Source organism: Microtus oregoni, unplaced genomic scaffold (genome assembly GCF_018167655.1).
Source record: "Microtus oregoni isolate MIOR12 unplaced genomic scaffold, Mior012 000072F_ref0000427, whole genome shotgun sequence".
NCBI lineage: Eukaryota > Metazoa > Chordata > Mammalia > Rodentia > Cricetidae > Microtus > Microtus oregoni.
The window spans coordinates 5,486,825-5,505,742 of NW_024543979.1; the positions used below are offsets into that span (position 1 = coordinate 5,486,825).

Consider the following 18,918-nt stretch of genomic DNA (forward strand, 5'->3'; position numbering starts at 1 on the left):
AGGCTTGCCTACCTGCCAATCTAATGGAAGCATTTTCTTAGTGAGGTTCCCTCTTCCCAAAGAACCCTAGGTTGTGTTAAATTTACAAAAAACCAACTGACACAGTTCTGATCCCAATTTTATTACTAAAGCAATTATAATAAACACAGAGTAAAATGGACTTGAACATGTTCTATTGCTGATTCTCCTGTGAAAAAAATGCAATAAAATTTGGGCCACTTGTGTAATCTGTAGTTTTCCATGTCAGGATAGCATACATTGCTCATAATCTTATATAGAGGAGAGTATGTGTTATATGTAAAGATATTTTGTGACAAGAATAAAAATAAAGTGATATGATGAGGTTGGAGAGAGGTTCATTGGTTAAGAGCATGTGCTGCTCCTCCAAAGTCCCCAGATTTTGTTCCCAGCATCTACATGATCAGGTCACAGATAGAGACACAGAGAAGTTGGGTGCACATGAAACTGTTACCAGTCTGATTAATTATTAAAACATTGTTTGAAATATGTACAATTTTGTTGATATAGATAGATGAACTGACCATACTTTTTTTCTTTCAAAGGAGTAAACACAGAAGTGAAGGGTTTCTTCGCTATGATATTTACCATCATGATGTTGACTTGTTCCACCAGTTCCCTAATGCTGTCTACAGGGGCAGGGCAGATTGCAGCAGGTGTACCAACAACATTCTCTGCGACCACCTACATTGTGTCCATGCTGGTGAGTGTGAATTGTGATTTTCTGAGAAGAAGAATTTCCTTATGTTCTTTCTTGCATATGTAACCTGCTTGACTCATCAGGACTTAGGGCAGAGGCCTTATTCTAAAGCTTATTATGGTCTGTAGGAGAGAAGGAACTGCCTTTCCTCCTAGGCTTTATGGCTACTGCTCTGATGTCAGTCCTATAAAGGGAGAAGCCATGGAGCCACCTGAGACAGACGTGTTGAAACTTTGCTGATAACCTCGTGTAGAAATACACAGATTAATGGAGATGGGTTAAATTAAGATGTAAAAGCTAGCTGATAAGAAGTTAGAGCTAATAGGCCAAACAGTAATTTAATTAATACAGTTTTTGTGTGATTATTTTGTTTCTAAGCAGCCTCCCCCAACATGGTTGGCATGCTGTTTCTTATTAGCTTTTACCAGAAATTTCTTGGAATCATATTACAAAAATGTAGTAAAATAGAACTTCAAAAAATTGGTGTGATTGGCTGACTCCCCAACAACAAGACAGATTGCTGCCTTCCTTTAATGCCAGTGTGAGAGACTTGCCTGCTCTTTTAACCATAGCAGAGGTGATTTGGTTTATTCAGTAATCTCTAATGGGAAAGCGTAGTTCTTGGTTGGATTTACTCTTTACTCTTTGCTCTTTTGGGCACCCACCACCCATCTCCCAAATAAATCACATTGAATCTTATTATTACTTATAAAAGCCAAGCCTTAGCATCGCTTATCTCTAGCCATTTTTTTCTTTACTTAAATTATCAAATCTATCATTTGCCTCTGGGCTTTTTCCTTTTCTCTTTTTATTTATTTTTATTAAAAATTTATTTTACATACCAATTCCAGTTTACACTCCCTTCCCTTCTACAGCTCCTCTTACCTCCCCCAAACTCCACCCCTCATCCACTCCTTAGAGAAGGTAAGCCTTCCCAGGGGGAGTCAACAAAGACTGGTGCATCACTTTGATGCAGGACCATGTTGTCCCCCTATATATAGGCTGAGATGGTACTCCTACAAAAGGAATGTGCTTCAAAAGGTCAGTTCAAGCACTAGGTTTAAATCATGGTCCCACTGACAGTGGTCCCAAGACTGCCCAAGCCACACAAATGTCGCCCACATTCTGAAAACCTAGTTTGGTTCTATGCAGGTTCCCCAGCTGCCAGTTAGGGATCAGTGAGCTCCCACTAGCTCAGGTCATCTCTGTCTGTGGGTTTCCCTACCTTTTCTCACTTCTGTGTATCTTACTCTCTCCTTACTCTGTGAGTGGCAGTGTGAATCGGTGGCTGTGTAGCTGAGTAGCTGGTCCCTAGCATCCTTCTCTTCTCCTTTTCTTGTTCCTCTATCCTCTCAGCTTTCTCCTCCCAGTTATTCTCTCTGCCTGCAAGCCCTGCCTATCCTTTCCTGCCACATTATTGGCCCTTCAGCTTTTTATTAGACCAATTAGGTGTGGAGACAGCAAAGTATTTCAACTTGACAAAGTTAATCAAATGCAATATAAAAGAATGTGTTATTTCTTTGCATCATTAACAAATGTTCCACAGCATAAACACATGTAATACATCTTTAAATAATATTCTACAAGAATGATCAATATAATTGTTCAGCAGTAGGAGTCTATTTCAGGGCTCATTGTGTTCTGAAAAGTGTTAGAAATTGTGGAAGATTCCAGACTCCTCATCACTTTCCAGTATTAGCACACCATTAATGAAATTTCTGTAATTGGCTACCCAATCATTGTCTTTAATGAACATGGATTACACATGGTGGTGTCATTGGAGAGTCTGTGGGACCATTGGGAGGGAGAGACTTGTTGGGGAAAATCTGCTGCAGGACAGGAGGGTCTTTGCGTGTTATAGTCCTGTCCCCCTTCCTCTTTCCTCTCTGCTGTATACTGTCACATGAAGATGTGAGCACTCAGCTTCCTCTCTGAACTCCTTTCCTGCTGCCTTGCTGCCTGCTGCCTGCTGCCATGCCTCCCTGCCAAAAGGCCTCTTATCACTCTGGAAAGCCAAGGCCATGGATCTTTCTCTTCTACAAGTGGCCTTGATCATGGTGTTTTGTCTCAGAAACAGAGAATTAATGGCTATATTTCCTGTCACTCTTGCCATTCTCCCTTCCCCCCATTCTTAGTTTAGATTTTATAAACCACTGGATCTACTCAGCTTTCCCCATATGTGCCTGTGAAAATGTCCATCTACTGGTGCATGGGCAGGCTCTCATGGGTCACATCCTTAAAGAAAATTGGCTTTCCCTCTCCCATCAGTCATCACTGCCAACAGCTCCTCAGATAAGGGAAGGAGTTCATGGCCTCCTCTCCTCCATGCTGGGATTTTGTCTGTCTTGAACTTGTACAAGTGTTGCCCATGCTGTCACAGCTGCTCTGCATTCATATGTGTCTCTGTCCTGTTGTGGCAGGAAAACACTGTCTTGTTGTATTTTTCCACTGCCTCTGGCTCATACAGTCTCTCTAGTCTCTATCATAATCCTTGATTCTTGGGAGGAGGTTGTGACATCCAGATGTCCCATTCAGGGCAGGATCCTCCGTCATCTCTATTCTCTGTATATTGACCCGTGGTAGGTCTGTCTTAATAACTGTCTCCTGAAAAAGGAAGCTTCTCTGAAGAAGGTCTGAGAAGTACTAATCTGTGGGTATCACCACAATTCATTAGATTCTCCCTTGACACCTATGACCCTACTAGACACAGCTTTAGACAGGATTTCCTTCTCGTATAGCAGGCCTTAAATACAATCAGAAAATGAACGGTTGGTTAGTAGTCTGTCTGAAGTTCTCCATGTGTTTTTTTTTTATCCCAGGAAAATGAAAAGCAGAAAAACCCCAGATGAGATCATTACTGTCCTTGAGCATACTTGCGACTTCACCACGAGCCTCCTGAAATCCCTACCGTATATTTCAGAATTTCTAGCTCACTGTCCATAGTGATAGCACCCAATCAAGATGGAAGTCACTACCTATAAGTGATAAAGAGAAACTGTTGGAAAATCATGCCCCATCATGTTAAGGATTAGACTCAGAGTAGTCTGTCAAGCACGCTTGCCTGGACTGTAGATTAGTTTCTGTAAAGGAAGCCTTGGCATTCTGGTTCTTAGACCTAAAACCCTCTACCATTTGGGGGCATTCTTGCTGGGGTACAATGATAGTGTTTTCATCTGTGTCATTGTTGGGGTCCCGGACTCCCAGGGCTTGTGACAGTAGACAAACATGGCTCTTGTGGACAAGACAATCAATAGAGATTGATTCTGTTGCCATCCCAGAGCATGGACCCCCAAACATAGAAGAAACAGCAAGACTCAGGAACCATTTCCATCAGCACTACCCATTATTGGTTCTGGTCATCCTACCTCAAGAGTATAGAAGGGAAACCGAGTCACCTTGAAGCCCAGAACTGTCTGAGCACTGTTACAGATGATTTAAAAATGAAATGCAGTTCTACAGTGACTCCAATGTGTTGAGTGGAGGGTTAAAGACGACAGAATGTGTTCATATACATAAGATGGAAAATCCTGTGTGACTCCATCCGTTTTCCCTTCTTATGTGTGATTATATATTTAAGGGGGAGGATATGGGTGCACAACAGAGTAAGTTTTTCCGGGAGACTTAAGGGGACATTTCAAAAGCAATACACCAGATATTACAATATTAAACTGCCTCCTGGAAGTCTCCCTAAATTCTATGAAGTAGACTGACCTTTGTTGGGTTAGGAACCCAGAGAAAATTCCACAAATACCAAATAAATAAATAAACAAACTAAAAGAGAACTTTAATATACAGTGGTAGCTGTGTACCACCTCCTGAGATGGGTAGAGCCTCCTCCCTTCCCCATGCTGATGCTGGTGTGATGAAGACTATCATAGAGTACCTCAGAACTACACACATTTGTTTAAGATTAAAGTCATTCTCAGAAGGCCTGTGAGCCTCTCTTCATATGAATCTTACATATCTCCTGTCCTAGGGAGTCCACAGGCCTTTCCACCAGGAAATGAAGTCATTTTCACATCAACTGTGTTGCAGGTCGCTCCTCCACTTTGCTTTCTCTTAGGTTGCAAAGTTTTCACCCAGACTACTTTGTAAAAATTTACAGTTCATGGTTTCCTGCTTGGGAACCAAATACTGACAAAAATCTGAAAATCAAAGCAGAAAGATGTTAAAACAGACCTGGGAGACCCCTTTCCTTTGTTGTTATCCAAGAGCACAGTTCAGAAGGTTAAGGAGGTGGGACACAGTACATCTAAGTGAAAGACTGCTGACATCATTGTCCAGAGGATATGTACAGTCTTAGTACAAAGAAAACATTTAAAATTAATAACATTTAAAAGTCTTGCTTATTATTTTGAACATGATTATAAAAACTTTTTAATGTAAGTAAAACAGGTTTAATAACAGCTTGTTTTGTTGAGTGCCTAGTCTTAACCTTACCTAAGAAAACAAAATGAAACAGAACCAACCAAACAAAGAAAAAACCAGAAAACTTTCTCTGCTGGGCAAGTACATGTGCCCCAAGTTGTCCCCTCTGGATCATCCAGACAGTCTTTAAAACCAATTCTCAAGAGGAACGTAACAATCCCTCATAACCTAGAGGGCATTGAGTTGGTAGAGTTTATTCTCTTTTTTACCTTTGCTAAATGTGCTTTTAAAACTGACATAGAGACTGAATACTTGGGTAATCTGTACAGCGCATGTGCCCAAGGAGTGACAGCTACACCTGTGCAGCAGGACATCCCCAGGCTCAAGTATCCGTTCCCTTTGAGTGGAGCCCTCGTCTTCCCCAAGCAAATGGCATATTGTCCTCGTTATGAGAGGACACATGGGGTGTTCGAGTTTCCTAGAGTCTATGGTTCTTGTTCCCAGATATGCAGACAGGCTCACTGAAAACCTCTAAAAACAGAAAGGATAAATTATTCCTCAAACAACAAGGGGATGGATTCTCTCTCCAATGGGTGATGATTCCTCTGACAGTTTTATTGTTGATGTTTAGGATGGTTTCCCTAACTTGCTTCCTTTTTATTTCCATGTGAAATTCAATATTTTTTCTAATTCTGTGAGTTGTATTAAAATTTTGATGGGTATTACATTGAATCTATTAATTATTTTTGGTAGGATGGATAGTTTCATAATTTTTATACTAGGAAATATAATCATGGGAGGTCTGTCTCTCTTATATTTTTTCCTCTTTCCGTTTTTCAGTGTCTTAACCTTCTTATTGTACAAGTATTTTATTTGGTTAGATTTATTCCAACATTCCTCTCCTTCCACTTCTTTGAGGTTTTGTGAATGAGACTCTTTCTCTCATTTTGTTCCTATTATATTTGTAAGTTGTACTTGGAAAAGCTCCTGAATTTTTTATGCTTGTCATGCTTTTTTATTACAGCCTTAGGAAAGGACCTAAGACAACTGGTTATTGTATAAAATTGCTACATGTGACCTTAGAATTAGTTATGAGGCCAACTGGTGTGTTTTCTGTATAAATGTTTGGTCAGGTGCAGTCTGAATGCATGCACACACAGCCATTGTTTGCATATTCTAGTGTATCCAAGAATGCATAGGGCAAGTCTTAGGTGAACTTGATAGCCATCCCTTGTTCATCCCAGTTCATCATTCGTAGTATCTGCATAAACTGGGTATTATAAAAAATCTAAAGGGGATTTCTAAATATGTACGATGGGTGTATTTAAAGTTTAAGAATGTTCATAGATTGCATGCCATTTTAAAGATTATGTAATATCTGTAAGTTTGGCTCCTGTGGCGTGTGTTGACTAGTTATCCTTTAAAACACACAGGGAGTCTTAGCTTTGCAAAGAGGGAGAAATTCTGTTTAGAGTTAACTGAAAGAATGTCTTTTTTTTTCTATTTCTGAATATTTTATTAGGGCAAAACAATATTTGTGGGATGATTCATCACAAGTAGGTCCCCTTTAACTCTTTTTTTTAATTTATATTTATTTATTTATTAAGGATTTCTGCCTCAAGAACTGGTCTAAGCAGTAACGGTCAGAAGGTAGAAGGGGTCTTGAAGAGGAAGGATCTTGTCTAGAAATCTTAGTTCCTGTACTGGTGCTAATTTGTGGTTTTGTTCTTCGTAGTTTATGTCAGGTCTGTCACTATATTACATGAACTTCATACAGTTCCTCTCATGGATTCAGTACTTTAGCATTCCGCATTATGGATTTACAGTAAGTTGTCCTGTCTCTCATTATATTTGGGTTCTCCAACTGTAGCCACTGAAATGATTCCAAACCTAGTCCTATCCTCAGCTGTAATCTCTAGTTACCCACTGCCCAGGAATTTCCTTCCAGGAGCAAAAGATGAGAACTTTCCTGTTGGTTTCAGCAGAAGGTCAATGCGTCATCTGAGATTTTCCCATCACATGTTATTTGAGGGAAATAAAGGGTGAGAAGAATTCCAGGGTAAAGGGGAGGTAGATGATATGATGAAAAGCAAACAGTTGTGATCCTGCACAATAAGGAAATAGGGAAAGGATCAGGGACTAAGATATATAGTTTATATCAGGAAAATAAAAGAAATAGAAACCATGTTATACCCAGAGCTATACTGGTTTTGCTAAACTTTTTCTGGAGGAAAGTGTGTCTTAATAGAGTTTCTTATTCCAATAATCACAACTGGTTTTAATGAAAACAAGCAAGATAATATTGTTACTACAAATCAGTAGTATTGTTTTAAATATAGTGTTTACAGGGGAATTGACTTGGAGAGGAGGAGAAGCCTAGTTAGTGAGTCCACCTTTTAGTAGTTTGGAAACCCCATCATTTCACTACTAACCTTCAAGTGTGGGGGAAGGGAATGCTTTGCTGGGCAGACTGAACTTGGTGAGAATATTTTTGTTTAATAATATTTCTGCAAAAGATAAATATATTTAAAGATTACAGTTAATATTGAACTTGAATTTATAGCTGTGTTTATTCTTTGGAAATTTATAAAAATATTAAACTATTTGCCTTTCCCTGTGTCTGTTTGTGTTACAGGCTTTGCTGCACAATGATCTCCTGGGACAAAACTTCTGTCCAGAAAACAAAACAGCAGAAATCAGTAGATGTCAGAACTCTGTAACGTAAGCTTGAGTTTAGTGCCACAGTGGGGACACAGAATGGTCCTAGACTTAGAGGGGAAACCCTGCTTTCAGGATTAACTCTCTGTCCTCTGCACATTCCCCAGAGTGAGTCTTGGTAACCAATGCACAGGTGGCTGTGTTTCCATCCTACTGTTCATGGTGTAGATAATTTTTAGAAAGGGTTCTTTAGGGCCTTTTAAAAATGGTTTTGGTGTCTTGATTGTGGATTTGAGTTGTTTCAGAACCTTTGAGTTTGACATGGCTGCTCTGATGGTATACAATGGCATACAGTTTCCACATGTATAGATTATGGCACCTGTGAGCAGAGCCCAAGAATATCAGTAAAACAAAGATAAAAGTGAGTGTAATTTGTCTGCCAGATTTCAGGGAATTTCCTCTGCCCCACACTCTGGAAGACCTTAAGAAATCAAAGGGTGGTGCACCTCTCTCTCTCTCTCTCTCTCTCTCTCTCTCTCTCTCTCTCTCTGTGTGTGTGTGTGTGTGTTTGTGTGTGTGTGTGTGTGTGTGTGTGTGTGTGTGAGAGAGAGAGAGAGAGAGAGACAGAAAGACTGTGTATGACTGTATGTGTGTATGTCCAAAATGTCCTATCATAAGGCTTGTCCTGCAATGAAAAAATATACATTTCACTCTGTTGTAAGAAATATCATTTTTGTCTAATACCTTGAAAATACCTTTGCTTTCTTTAATTATTCTCATTAATTTGATATTGATATAAAATGAGAGAGGAATATGGTGATATGTTAAATCTTTCACAGATGTTCAAATTAATAATGAACTTATATTTGAATTACTCATAAGAAAACAAGTGTTAGGCCGGGCGATGGTGGCGCACGCCTTTAATCCCAGCACTCGGGAGGCAGAGGCAGGTGGATCTCTGTGAGTTCGAGACCAGCCTGGTCTACAGAGCTAGTTCCAGGACAGGCTCCAAAGCCACAGAGAAACCCTGTCTCGAAAAACCAAAAAAAAAAAAAAGAAAAAAAAAAGAAAACAAGTGTTGAGGATATCTTTTCCCCACATCTCCTTTCTCCTGGTATGGTCTGGTATCTTTCTAATAGAAATTCCTTACCAGTTTCTGGTCAGGAGGACTTGGATGGGGAAAGTGAAAACAAGGAGAGCCATGCACAGACCGCATATCCATAAAAGGATTGTCTTCACAAGAGGAAGGAGAAATCTGTCCTTTCAGTGGATTTGGGAAATGTTAAATTCTATGAGATACCAGGAAATGGAGACACACAGGAATGGAGACACAGAGATGGAGACACATGAGATTAAGACACACATGAATGGAGACACACAGAGATAAACAGGGATGGAGACACACAGGGTTGGAGACACACAGGGGTGGAGACACACAGAGATAAACAGGGATGGAGACACACAGGGATGCAGACACACAGTGATGAAAACATATAGAGATAGAGATACACAGGTATGGAGAAACTCAGGGATACAAACACAGGGATGAAAACACACAGAGGTGGAGACTCACAGGGATGGAAACACACAGGATTAGAAACACACAAAGGCAAAGAAACACAAGGATGTAGACATGTAGGGGTGGAGACACACAAAGGCAGAGAAACAACAGAGATGGAGACACACAGAGATTGAAACATACAGTTATAGGGGCACACAGGCAGTATTGTAGTGTATATAGAACTTTTACCAGCATGTGCTTTTTTAACCTGTTTCTGGGTCCCTCCTTCCTGCTGTGCTACCCAGGCTCTGTATGTAGTCATGGGCTCCTGGGGATGTTCCACAGCTGAGCATCCATGGTTGTCACTGCTCTTTTAGTACAGGAGCTGACAGCAGTTGACTGACTCCTCTCAGAAACCCTACTTCTCCTCGGTCCTCGGTCTAGAAATTGACATTGTGTTCGTTTGCCTGACTGTGTGCTGAGTCAGCAGAATTACACAAAGCTTTGGTCTCTTAGAGTGTCCATGGGTATAATTATAAGCTGAGGTTTTCTGCTTTGGGAGAAACGAGTTCTTCATCTGTGCCTTTGTCCTTTGAAGAGAGCAGCATTGTAAAATTAGAAATGAATGATACAGTTAAGACTATGAAGTTGGATCTTAGTGTGACTTTATGAACATATCGACGTTTACTAAGCCTACTTCCTCTATGCATTTAAATAGATGTGATAGCTGTGATTCTTCAGATGGTTTTTGAAATTAACAATGGGACCTCATTCAAGTAGTTTAGATTGACATAATATATAACAAAATTGTCAGTACACCAGTACTACTATCAACTAAATATAAAGATGAAGGTTTTAATGATGTGTTGAAACTGAGTTTTTAAAAGGAAGGAGCAGTGAATGTACTGAATAAGCTTTGAGTTTATTTTTGTGTGTGTTGAATTACAGATGCACTGGAGAAGAATACTTAACGATCCAGGGCATTGACCTCTCATTGTGGGGCTTTTGGAAGAATCACGTGGCCTTAGGTTGTATAACAATTATCCTCTTCTCATATAACTATGTCGAGTTATTAGCTTTTATGAAAATGAGACATTTTTTAAAACGGTATTGCAATTTCATTGAATTAATCTGGCCTTAAAAAATTAAAACTTTACTGATGTGTGACCATGTCTGAGGAGCAGTAGGTAGCTCTTGAATTTCAGGAGTTTGGCCCACCAGAATTCAAGGCACTGATGGGTGGATCATGGATAGGCAAGGCCCCAAGGGCTTTGGCTCCAGAATGTCTCTTGCTACTGCTGTGCCTTTACATTTTTGCTGCTGCCATTTTCCTCTGGTATTTGCCATGGTGTGAATGAGTGTGAAGGGATTCCCCTGTTTTTGATGTAGTGTGATTATCTCATGGAAATACCATGAACTACAAGGCAGTTGTACCTATAGATTATAATGAAGATGATTTCCTCATAAGCTGTATTGTGTAATTTAAGTAATGATTTTACAATAATAGTGGTAGTTCAAATTGAATTTTGATGATTATGGGTTTTTATCAAATGTAGTAAGTGATTATGATAGAGGTTAGTTTAGTGCAAAAATTAATATAGGTAAACATAGGAAATAGTATTGTCCACAGCCCTGATACAGTAGGGACTGGAGAGGATAGAAAATAGGAAGAAGGAATTGTCATAAAACTAGAACTTAAGTGTTTCTCTTAGGAAATATATAGACTATTGTTTAGGTTAATGATTAAGGAAAACTATTGAGTCCCAGGAGTCTGCTCAAATTTTTATTGATATTGGGAAATGTGTTTTCAGTTTTCAGTGTGCACCATAGCTGAAAGAGAGCTGCAAAACAATTGACTTCATGTAACAAGAAAACAGAATATTATGGTTAATTATCATAATGGGTCAGGACCATAAAATATGAAAAGTGAACCTAGTAGCCTGTTTTTCAGACAGTTATAAAAACTATTGCCTAGGTAAGAAGTTATGGCTGAAAGGCTCCTGATCTATGAGAAGTCTAAAAGATAAATATTTAACTGTATGTGGGTGCCTGGGTATAGTTTATTTTTAACCAGCAATAAATAGAATGTTTAAACATGTAAGGGAAATGGGAATCATGTTGTTTCTTACTTGTATTCGTTGTAATCATTCAGCTAAAAATAAAATGTAACATCATTGTCATTTTTATATTGTTTGAAATATTCTGCTGGGGTGTATAAGTTGTAAGGGAAAAATAGTGAGAATAAAGAAAACAGGAAGTGGAGGAAAAGGTAGTCATCAGGATGTAGAGGAGAAGGAAGTCATTAGGAAGTAGAAGAAAAGGAAGAAATCAGAAAATAGTGAGAAGGAAGACATCAGGAAAGAGAAATAAGAAAAAAATCAGGGTAGAACAACAGAAAAGAAAAATATAGGGTAGAACAAGCAAGAGAAAGAAGAATAAAATGAAGAACTAAATTTTGGTCCTTGTGTACCCATTCGTCTGTTCAGTAGCTTGCACGCTCTGCATTTCCTCTTAGTTTCTCTGTCCTGCTGAAGGTTTGCCATCAGCACCCTCGCTGAAATCCTGACATGTTGGAGATGTGTATGGTTGTGTGTTTCCCTTCCTTGCTGGCCACAAAGAGTTAAGTTTTGTCCCAATCGCTAGCCTCAGAGAATTCATTTTACTTCTCAGATAGAAAAGTCTATGGGAGTGATTAGTCCTGTTACTCTCTGTAGTCCCTTCAGTTCCTGACCTGCTGAATGCTGGTCTCTACAGGAGTAAAACTTACTATTATTTTTTTTTGTTGCTGTTGTTGTTCTGTTAATCCAACCAAAAACTAGCAACTAGCATTTTAGGTTCTTTGGTATAACTTTTCTACAGTTGTTTAAAGAGATTTGATTGCAAACTGTCCTCTAAATATTTTTACCTATACGTATGGGCACAGGCTACAGCCAGCATTACCCAGGTAAGATTCCCTTTGTAATGAACTATGGTGAGTGCAGAGACTCATGATTGCTCCAGGTACTGACTCTTGAGTGTTTAACCCTAAATAGGGCACAAAACCCATCTCCTCTAATGTTCAGAACTGTATGAAAGACTATACAGATTACAGGAACTCTAAGATCAGAAGAAAGGCTGAGAATGTTATATTATGGGCATGACACACACAGCCCTTGCAACCATGGTCTATCGACAACATCTACAAATACCTGCACAAAACTGGGTCCGTCATCCACAAAGTAAGGGTCAGGGAGGGAGGAACTCAAGAGGACCATATGATTAGATTGTGATAGATAGGCAGTCATTGATTTCATGTGTATCCTCACAGGAGAGCCAACTAGGCTCCAGTGGATAGTCTAAAACCCAGGTAACACAGAGAGCCCTGATTAAACTCTGTGTGTCACAAGAAAGAACACAAAGACAGGACTGTGGGAAAGAGCCTTGTACAGTGCGTTGTATGAAGGGGTTGAAAGGGAAATAAGAAAGGTGGGAAAGAGACTTGTACAGAGGGTTGTATGAAGGGGTTGAAAGGGAGATAAGAAAGGTGGGAAAGAGGGAGTATGGTTGAAATGCACTGTGTACATATATGGGATTGTCAAATTTTTTAAATAAAAATTACAAATATGAAAAAGAACATTTTGTGTAATGTATCTAATGAAGAATTTTTCTATTCAGTTTCTCTTATATTTTAAATAAGCAACGGTCAATTTAACAAGATTGTGACACACTAAATTGTAAAGTAAAGGTACCAAGCACCAAGGTAATGTTCTTAAGCATTGCATGCTAGTTCATCTCACTGATAACAATCATGAGAGAAACCAATCAAATTCTTTATCTAGAAAAGAAGAATTTGTCCTAGAGAACCTTACATTCTTTACATTTTTATATCTTCATCTTCACAGTCAGTGCATATATCCACCAAATGAATCCATCATCGGCAATAATCTGGTTCATGAGAAATTACAGATTCTTTTAAAAGCATGGTTCTAAAATATGGTATAAAAACTGTGCTATTTCTAAAGTTAAAAATGTCACTGAACTTGGTGTGGTGGTACAAGCTTATAGTGTCATTTAATATGCCATGTCCTTCTGTATATGTGTTACTTTAATTGGTTGATTAATAAAGCTGTTTTGATCAATGGCTTAGCAGAGTAAAGCCAGGCAATAAATCTGAACAGAGATATATAAAGAGAGTAGGTGGAGTCAAGGAGATGACATGCAGCTGTCGAAGGAGAAAGATGTCAGAACATTAATGGAAATCCATAGCCTTGAGGCGATACATTGAATAACAAAAATGTGTTCATTTAAGATGTAAGAGCTAGCTAGGGATACACCTGAACCATAAGCCAAACAATTTATAATTAATATAAGCCTCTGTGTGTTAGTTTGGGACTGAATAGCTGCAGGACCTGGCTAGACAAAAATTTCCATTTACAGTCATTACTTGACAAGTGAGAAGATCAGGAATTCAAGGTCATCCTCAGGTGATAGTACATTTGAAGCTACCCTGGGCTACAAGAAATGCTACTTCAAAACAAAACAAAAACAAACAAACCATGCATGAGTGACCATGGAAACATCTTTGATGAGCTCATTAAATAAGATTTATGGATGGTGTCTTAGAGTTTGTATTACTTTGAAGAAACACCATGACCATAAAGCAAGTTAGGAGGAAAGGGTTTATTTGGCTTATACTTTTCTACATCACTGTTTGTCACTGATGGAAATCAGGACAGAAAGTTAAGCCCGGCAAAAACAATTAGCTGCTTATTGGTTTGCTCAGCATAGCTTTCTCAGCCTGCTTTCTTATAGAAGTCAGGATTCTCCATCCTGGGGTAGCCCCAGGAACAGTTTCTGGGCATTCTCCCATTGATCACTTACTAAGAAAATGTCTTACAACTGGATCTTATGAAGGCATTTTCACAACTGAGGCTCCTTCTTCTCTGATGACTCTGACCTGTGTCAACTTGTCATAAAGCCAGCCAGGACATGTGAATACTTCTCTGTGGTATGTATGGCTCAGGAGTGTTGTCTGGGTGTCTTGACTATAGATGCTACAAAATGACAGGGTTATTGTGATATGAAATGGCTCTTGTGACATTTGATCTGAAAAGTCACTTAAGCTTTGGGTTTACTCAGTGGTATAGAATTTGGCAAGAGGCTCTCTTGAGGAATGTTGCTGAGACACAGATGTTGGGGCCCTGCCTCACAAAAACAGTATCTGTAGAAACTGCCTCTTGGAATCCTTGCCCACTCCCAGATCTGCTTGTTTCCAAGATCCTTTGCAGCCCTAGAGATTACAGACTATGGCTTAGTAGCTTCTATATCTGTACCTTTAAAGTCTTTATTTGTCTTGTGTTTCTATAATTTATATTTATAACTTCTTCATTCAGTCTTTTCCCATAACACCATAGTACTCATCAACAATATATATGTTTTAAATATCTTATAAACTGATGTACAATGTAACAAAAAGTCCAGTTTGGCTCTTGGTGCAGACTCAGTGTGCCCCTAGATCTTCCTGTTGTCCCTTTCAGTGTTCCTTCTAGGTTATCTGTTTTCCTTTCTCACTGTGCTAACCCACAGACTCTCTCTAGTTGGGACCCACAGCTTCTACAACTAGGCAGTACTTAGGTACGGCACCTTTATCTTTCTTCCGCTCCTTCTAGACTTACCCTCAGTCCTGCTGTAGCCTGTCAGCATGTGACACTCCACTCACCAAGTCTATTTCCACTCCCTAGGGACCCATTCTTTTGTTAATGAACTAAAGAACTCCAAGTTTTTTCCTGCCACCTTGTCAGTATTCCCTTCTAGACATGCTCTCTTCCTCTGTGAATAGTGCTGACTTGCATAACAGTTCTCTACCAGGGTCCTTACAGTTCTCCCAATAGAATGGAATATAGGGACCACATAGCTGCCCAGTATGGCCAGGAGTAGAGTGGGCTGCATCAATCAAAATGACAGAACACCTACCTAACATATACAAGACTGGACAGTTACACCATGAATCACTCAATTATGGTAATGCTAGATTCTTAGATCCATGTGCAGAAAATGCAAACATGAACAACCAAGAGGTGCATCTTCCAGAAACCATCAAATCAGTAGCCCTCCTTTATACAAATGATAAATAGGCTGAGAAAAAAATCAGAGAAACAATCACCCTTCACAATAGCTACAAATAATATAAAATATCTTGGAGCAATTCTAACCAAACAAGAGGATGACTTGTATGACAAGAACTTTAAATCTTTGATGAAAGAAATTGAAGAAGACACCTAAAAATAGAAAGACCTCCCATGCTTTTGGGTAGGTAGAACTAACATAGTAAAAAAAGGCAATCTTACCAAAAGCAATATACAGATTCAATGAAATGCCCATCAAAATCCCAGAAAAATTCTTTACAGACCTCGAAAGAACAATATTCAACTTCATATGGAAAAGCAAATAACTCAGGATAGCCAAAAGAATCCTGTACATTAAAAGAATTTCTGGAGGCATCACAATCCCTGACTTTACTACAGAGCTATAGTACTGAAAACAGCCTAGTATTTGTTGAAGGAGCTGCAGGCTGCGTTCCACCTGGCTCCCAGCCACCTGGCTAGCTTATGCCCTGAAATAATTACACAGAAACTGTATTCTTTTGAACACTGCCTGGTCCATTAGTTCCAGCCTCTTATTGGCTAGCTCTTACATATTGATCTAACCCATTTCTAATAATCTGTGTAGCCCATGAGGTAGCTTACCAGGGAAGATCTTAACCTGCATCTGTGTTGGGTGGGAGAATCATGGCGACTGACTGACTCGGCTTTCTTTCTCCCAGAATTCTGTTCTGTCTACTGCACCCACCTAAGGGTTGGCCTATCAAATGGGCCAAGGAAGTTTCTTTATTAATTAACCAATGAAAGCAACAGATTAGAAAGAAATCACTCCCGCATCAAGTATTGGAATAAAAACAGGAAAACCAATGGAATTGAATCCAAGGCATGGATATCAAACCACACACCTACAAACACCTGAATTTTGATAAAGAAGCTAAAAATATGAAATGGAAGAAAGAAATTATATTTAACAAATGGTCTGGCATACCTGGCTGTCAACATGTAGAAGAATGTAGATAGATCAGTGTCTATTGCTGTGCACAAAACTCAAGTTCAAATGGATCAATGTCCTCAACATAAACCAACCACACTGTACCTCACAGAAGAGAAAATGGGAAGTACACTTGAACACACTGGCACAGGAGACCTCTTCCTAAATACAACACTAAAATCACAGACACTGAGAGAAACAATTAATAAATGGGACCGCTAGAAACTGAGATGCTTCTGTAAAGAAAAGGACATGGTCAACAAGACAAAATGCTACCCTACTGAATGGGAATGGATCTTCAGCAACCCCACATCAAACAGAAGACTGATATCCAAAATGTACAAAAAACTCAAAAAACTTGCTATCTAAGGACAAATAATCCCACAAAAAAATGGGGTACAAACCTAATCAGAAAACTCAACAGAGTAAGATTCCATCTTACACCTGTAAGAATGGCCAAGATCAAAAACACTGATGTTAACTTGTAGGATGAAGGCCCACTTGTTTGTCCCAACCTCCCGGCTAGCTTAGCCCTGAAATAACGACACCAAAACTGTATTAACTAAATCACTGTTTGCCCAATTAGCTCTAGCTTCTTATTGGCTAACTCTTATATCTTAATTTAACCCATCTCCATTAATCTGTGCATTACCATGAGGTTGTGGCCTACCAATAAAGTTTCAGCATGTCTATCTCCAATGGCTCCATTTTTTCCCCAGCATTCCATTTAGTTTTCCCTGCCTACCTAACTTCTGCCCTATCAACAGGCCACTGCAGTTTCTTTATTCATTAATGGCAATCGCAGTACACAGAGGGAATTCCCACATCAACAACTTATGCTGGAGAGGATATGGGGCAAAGGGAACATTCTTCCATTGCTGGTGGGATGGCAAACTGGTACAGCTGCTTTGTAAATCAGGATGGCAATTTCACAGAAAATTAGGAAACAATCTACCTTAGGACCCAGAAATACCACGTGTGGGTATATACCCCAAGGATGCTCAATCATACAACAAGGACATGTGTTCAATAAATTCATAGCAGCATTATTTGTCATAGCCAGAACCTGGAAACAACCTAAATACCCCTTAACTGAAGAATGGAAAGGGAAAATGTGTTACATTTGCACAATGGAGAACCACACAGAGGGAAAAAATAATACTGACATCTAGAAATTTGTAGGCAAATGGATGGATCTAGAAAACATCATATTGAGTGAGGTTACCCAGATCCAGAAAGACAAATAAAATATGTACTCACCAATAAGTGGCATTTAGAAATAAAGCAAAGAAAAACTAGCCTACAATTCACAATCTTAGAGAACCTAGACAACAAAGAGAAACCTAAGAGAGACATGCATGTATCACATCTTCACTAGAAGTAGAAAAAGACAAGATCTCCTCAGTAAATCGGGAACAGGAGCTTCAGGATCATGAGAGAGAGAGTAGAAGGGAGGGGGGAAGAAGGGAGTGGAGTGGAGAAAGATATTTAGCTCAAATATAGACTTAAAAAATATTCCTGATTCGACAATTAACATTATGTGATATTCAGGTGGTCTTTGAAAAAATCCAAATGCAGTCACTTTTATTTTTTTTTTTATCTGGGGCATGTTATCCACGCAGATTTCTCACCAGCCTTTCCAATTATGAATGGGTCATTTATGAACTCTAAATGACACCCAAAGACTGCTTAAAAATATTGAAATAGCTCCTACATAGAGATACCAACAGTTGTATTCAAGCCTTCATATGTCCTTCTCCATGGTGATCCTAATCCCAGGTCACCAAGGAACCTAATACCTAAAGAAAACAAAAAACAAAACAAAACAAACAAACACTTGGCTCTTATAGAAGAGAAACTTAATTCTCAAGGACTCCTTCATGTAGATTTAATAAACCATGGGGTCTTGTTACCTTTCCTACTGAGTATGCACCCACTGCCTGCTTGTGACAAAAAGGGACACTACAATGTCTACATTTACTTGTAATTCATTAAAATTTGTGACTGCCTATACTTCTCTGGTTGCTTCCTTATTGGGCAAAGGAAGAAGCAGGAACAAAAGCAAAAGTTAGCAGAAAACTGAAACTGAAATTAGGATTGAAACAGAAAATTCAAGCTCACAAGTTATAGATAGGACAGAAAAATTAAAACAGTTTACAAGGAAGAGAGAACAGTAAAAAGACATACTGAGGAAAAATTGTTTATGAGTAAATTGTTTTTCCCTATATCTTCTTAGTTATTTTCCTTCACTGGCCTTAGCTGGGTCCTGAAGGGGTCTAAATGGTGGGACCCTGAAGAATCCTGTTTACTTGGTATGGAGGTAATGAGGGACCTAGCTAAGTAGGTACACAAGTCTATCCAGGGAGAAGAAGTAGTGCATGTCAGAACCATCCCAGTTTGAAGAAGTGGTGTCCCGGAAGATCCAGGAGTGGAGAAATCTCCTTAGCATTCATCTATAGCCTAATCCTCACCTGAGAATGCTGCAAGTTCCCAGAGCCAGGTCCCTATTGGAGCAGTGAGCAGGACACCTTTATTCCCCCCCATAGGAGGGCACCTCAGGAGGTCCCTTCTGGAAGTGTGCCAGAGATACTTCCAAATCAGC

At 39.3% G+C, this 18,918-nt stretch overlaps 1 protein-coding gene across 5 annotated transcripts in view; it reads left to right on the forward strand.

Annotated features, from left to right (window-relative positions):
- The window catches only part of LOC121440976 (ATP-binding cassette sub-family G member 3-like), a 53,246-nt gene extending 42,681 nt beyond the window's left edge, over positions 1–10,565 (forward strand). For 3 of the 5 annotated variants that reach the window (XM_041642075.1, XM_041642078.1, XM_041642077.1), the window contains exons 13-16: positions 564–721; positions 6,822–6,911; positions 7,722–7,807; positions 10,194–10,565. In XM_041642075.1, coding sequence (XP_041498009.1) covers positions 564–721; positions 6,822–6,911; positions 7,722–7,807; positions 10,194–10,386 — 527 coding nt within the window. In that variant the 3' untranslated portion in view covers positions 10,387–10,565. Of the gene's footprint in view, positions 1–563; positions 722–3,537; positions 3,724–6,821; positions 6,912–7,721; positions 7,808–10,193 lie in introns of those variants that run through there. The other 2 variants (XM_041642079.1, XM_041642080.1) reach the window with 2 other exon arrangements.
- Positions 10,566–18,918: the final 8,353 nt, after the last annotated feature.